Here is a 4,644-nt window from a genome sequence, read left to right as displayed (position 1 = left end):
TTAGCGGCCCCAGGGTTCCATCCTCCAGTTTGGAGACCTAGCAGTAAGAGAAGCTTCTCAACAGAAGTTCCGGAGGTGAATCTCATTGGCTTGGGTTAAGATCGCATGCCGGTGTCTGAAATCACCTGCAGCCAATAGGATGGAATACACTGATCGGTCTGCCCGGAATCACATCCCCTTCCCCCTTCCGCAGAGTGGGAACCATACAGAATGACAGTGGTCCGCAGGGGTTGCCTCAAAGAAAAACAGGCCCCTGGAGAAGGGAAAATGGATGCCGGGCATGGGGTTACAACAAGACACCCAGCGTCAGATCCAGGGCCCCCTTCAGCTTGATCTGGGGGAAAACATTAGTGGAAAGAAACAACCAATTGTCAAGCTGAAGGCCAAGAAGAAATACCTTGGCAGAAGTCGAATTTGGGGATTGGATTTTGGAGACAGAAGCCTGGGGTGTGGCAGTGGGGCAGGGTGAAGCAGGAGTGCAGGGCCTGCCCCTTGGGGTGGAGGGAAGAGTTGAATCAAAAGAGCTAGACTCTGTGTGGACCTCAGCAGGTGACATGAGCAGTGAAGGACCATCAGGCAGGTCCTCCTGGAGTCGATGCAGCCTACGTGAGGGAGTGGATTGTGCCACCCCACCCTCTGATGTTCAGGGCAAAGTAGGGGGAATTACATTTTCTTAACTACACGCTGCTTACGTCCGTCCATCCCACCTGAGTCCTGGTAGGTGGAGCCGGCTGCCGGGAGGCCGTGTGAGCTGGCGAGATTGAGTTCCTGGGAACCTGACCTTGGGTCCTGGTAGATTCCACAGGGCCCTGGCCCCATGGAAGTCCACTTGGGAGGCTGCCAGCTGGCCTGCCTGGACCACACCCTGTCTTTGCTCCTGGGCCTCACAGTGCCTCCCTTGCAGGCTGTGCCGGGACCCCAGGAGACGGCAGAGGAGGGTCCCTGGCACGGGGCTTGGCTCAAAGTAATCCCAAATAAAGGGCAGCGGCTATTACAACCCCGAAGATGTATGTGCCTAGCGTACAACAAATGGCACCTATAGTTAGGCATTTGGAGGCAAAGTGGGCCCCGAGTGTGACGCTCGTGAATCTGTCGCTGTCCATCCAGCTGCCGGGACGAAAAAGGAACTGGCTATAGTAGCAGGTGCACTGAAGACCCGCGAGCAGTTTGGGTTTGGGTTTTTCCGTGTTGGCCTGGGCTTTCTTCCCCTCACCCTACAGCCCGCCACCCAGAGTTTTCTTTCCCTTCATTTCTCTCTTTTTCACAAGGCCACCTGTTGGCATATGTGCTCAAAGCGCAAAACCGTTTCCCACCCATCTTGACATCTGGAGAGTTTTGTCTGAAACCTGGCTAGGGTGGGGTTTCTCCAAGTGGGTTCCCCCGGCCACCGGCCTCAGCATCATGATGAGATGTCTGTTCACTGTGCCCAGAGATTCTTAGATCCCATCCAGACCTGCCGGCAGATCACCGTCTTTGAGTTTGGGGCCTAGGGATCTGCATTTTTAAAGGCTCCAGGGGCGGGGGGTGGGGATCCTAATGCATCTCAAAGCTCATCAGCCCCCATCTTGCTGGTGCTCCTGAGGGACATGGTCCCAAGAGGAAAGTCCTGACTCACAGCGCGGGCCCTGCCCCCTTCGGCCTTCCTATCGGGCAACTCCAGGTCTCCAGGTTCGCGAGTTACTGATTAACCCTAGGTTTCGAGAAAAGAAATAATAATAACTCGAGAGAAGACATAAGCCAAGAACCAAGCCGAGCACCCCCAGGAGAGGGATGCTAGACGGTCACTGTCACCAGGCGCCTGACGAGGAGGAGAGGGCGGCTGAGACGCCCGGCCTGAGGCCAGACTGCATCCAGGTCCCGGTGGCGCTGGCGGACACCCCTTGTCCACATCCAGGCCCTGACCTGCCACGTCCCGCTGACTCCGTGCCCAGAATGGCCTGCGCCGAGGTCCCGCAGCAGCCAGCCCCGGAGCAGCCCCAGCCCACCTCCGCAAGAGCCACCGCCACCACAGCCACCGCCACCACCCCCAAGGTCGCGGGCCCTGCTGGCGGGCACTGCGGCTCGGCAGAGGGCGACATGGAGTGCTTGGTGTGCCGGGAGCCCTACAGCTGTACCCGGCCTGCCAAGCTGCTGGGCTGCCAGCACTCCTTCTGTGCCGTCTGCCTCAAGCTCCTGCTGTACGTACAGGACAACACCTGGTCCATCACCTGCCCGCTGTGCCGCCAGGCCACCTCTGTCCCCGGGGGCCTCATCTGCAGCCTGCGTGACCACGAGGCCGTGGTGGGGTGGCTGGGCCGGCCATGCCCAGAGGTGCGGCTCTGTCCTCAGGGACTGGCAGATTCGGCCACCTCGGCGGCAGGGCACCCCGGCTTGGTGGGAGAGGATGGGCAGGACGTGGCAGAAGCCAACCGCGTGGCGGCCCGGCACCTGGCCGCGCAATTGCTCCTCCTGGTCTTGCTCGTCTTCCTCATCCTGCCCTTCATCCACCTGGGCATCATCCGGTGGGCACTCGCCTTCATTATCACCTTGGCCCTGTTAATGTCCTCCCTCTTCTGCTGTCATCCTGGCAGCCAGGGCAGCTGCTGGCCCTCCCCCAGGACTCTTTTCTGCAGAGGACGGAAACACAGCGAGATCTCTTCCATTGCCTGAGTGCGCTCCGAGTGGACGGCACCTGCTGCCTGTTGGGCCCCATTAGGCTGACAGTGAACAGGTGAAGGGGCTCTGAACGAAGGCTGGTTGCCCTGGGGGATTACATGCCAGCGGGACTTGCAAGCCACAGCCGGGTGGCTGTGCTGGGTCAAGAACTAGGTACCCGGATGATAGACTTACGTCTGCCCAGGGCGCAGCACGTCTAAACCGCGCGGGGTCGGGGACAGCGGACAGATTACTTGGACGTCACAAGGGGCTTCCTATTCCTCTTACTCTAATGCTCCTGGCTTTTCTTTATATACGTTGATGAACTTATTGCAGAGCAAATAGAACCAAGGCGCCCTTTCTGCAATTTATGGAGCTGGTTTTATTCTCTCGCTTTGTTTTGGTTTGGTCTTTTGTGTTTGGGGCAGTCTGTTCAGATCTGTGGCTGTGACACATTTTTCCTCCTGGGAAGTCAGAGCCCGTGGCAAGTCCTGTGCGGCCCGCCTCATGCTCGTCCACCTCGACAAAGGTCCTGGTGGTTTGGCTGTCGCCTGAGTCACCCCCAGGGTTATAGGGAGAGAATTTGTGTGAAGGAGCGGTTCTGAGGCTGCCGGGGGTCCCACATTGAGTCAGCATAGTTGGGGAGGGGTGGAGAGGATGTAGGGGAGTCTGGGAAATGCTCCCAGCACCCCCACCAGATTGCCCAGCCCCATGTCATTGGGCTCTGGCTTCACAGAGAATCTCAGGGTTACAAGGACTCCCGCCCCGCCCCCACCCAACAGCAGGTCCCAGTGCCCATCGGATGTGCGGTCCCACTACAGAACCAGCTCTCTACGGGTGTTGCTTTTCCTGTATGATTGCATTTCAATTGCCATCTGAGCTTTTGTCATAAAGATAAGAGGCCCCATAAATCCAACGGTTCTTGACAATAACCCATCTCCTGCCTTGCCCTGACAGTCACAGTTGTCTGAAATGCTTCTGCTGGAGGGAATGACTTTCCATGGTTGCCAGGATTGGGTCTCAGCCAGAGGGGGGACTTTGGGGTGCAGGGGAGTGGAGGTTGGGAGATGACACCTTGTTTCCCTCCAAAGGCCTCATAATTGGGAAGCAGACTTGAAACCTCAGAGGGGCTACCTGGGCTCAATCTGTTGTCCTTTCCCCGCCCCGCCTGGCCTCCTGGGAGGATGACAGGTGCAGGTTGGGCACTCATTCATGGAAATTGTACCTCTGTCAGAGAGTGATGAGAGAAGTCAGCCGCTGGGGCCCAAAGGCATGATCCTGGCCCCATGGGTATGTGTGGCCCAGCAAGATGCTTTGCCTCTCTGCGTTTCATTTTCCCTGGAATGAGCTGATTGGGTGGGATTATTCCTAAGACCCCGAAGCCCAGGAACTGGGGCACTGCTGGGCCCCTGAGCAGGGGACCAGAGTCACATCCCCTCCGAGCTCACACGGAGAAAACTCAAAACAGAAGGATGTATGCAAATAGCTGTTCTTGAAATCTGGGTGCCTGCCTTCGTTTCTTGTAAAGGTATTTCCAGGGCAACTCTGGGTTACCCATGCTATTGTTACTCCTCACGATGAGAGTGTGCGTGAGTGTGTGCACAAATGCCTGTGCCCGCTCTTAAGCCAAGGCCAGGTGGGCTGGAAGAACACCCTGTCTTCCCAGGATGAGCAAACAATGGAAATCGTTCAGCATTTCCGAGCTGGCCTCGGGCATGCGCCGCTTGGGACAGTTGCCAGTAGGATAGGGAAAGAACATTCTCTCCCCACTCACCTCCACTCACATTCCGTCTAGTTCTTGGGCCCTCCACCAAGGAAAAAACCTCCACCCAGGTTTTAGTTGCCAATGACAACCCCATTTGTACCATCATAATGGCGGGCACGTATTTACTGAGTACTTATGACATGACAAGCTCCACGCTAACTGCTTTACATGAAGTCTCTCGCTGAGTCTTCCTAACAGACTTATGAAGTAGAAATAATCTTGCCAATGAAGAGACTGAGGATCAG

At 56.9% G+C, this 4,644-nt stretch overlaps 1 protein-coding gene across 1 annotated transcript; it reads left to right on the top strand.

Moving 5' to 3' along the window:
• Positions 1-2,014: 2,014 nt before the first annotated feature.
• On the top strand, positions 2,015-2,908 carry RNF186 (ring finger protein 186). The gene has a single exon (XM_026517176.4). It carries the CDS (start codon positions 2,077-2,079, stop codon positions 2,647-2,649), a length of 573 nt encoding a protein of 190 aa, XP_026372961.3. The 5' UTR covers positions 2,015-2,076; the 3' UTR covers positions 2,650-2,908.
• Positions 2,909-4,644: the final 1,736 nt, after the last annotated feature.

Source organism: Ursus arctos, unplaced genomic scaffold, assembly GCF_023065955.2.
Source record: "Ursus arctos isolate Adak ecotype North America unplaced genomic scaffold, UrsArc2.0 scaffold_32, whole genome shotgun sequence".
Taxonomy (NCBI): Eukaryota; Metazoa; Chordata; class Mammalia; order Carnivora; family Ursidae; genus Ursus; species Ursus arctos.
Note: the sequence above shows the minus strand (reverse complement) of the source record. Positions and strands in the feature narration are given on the sequence as shown.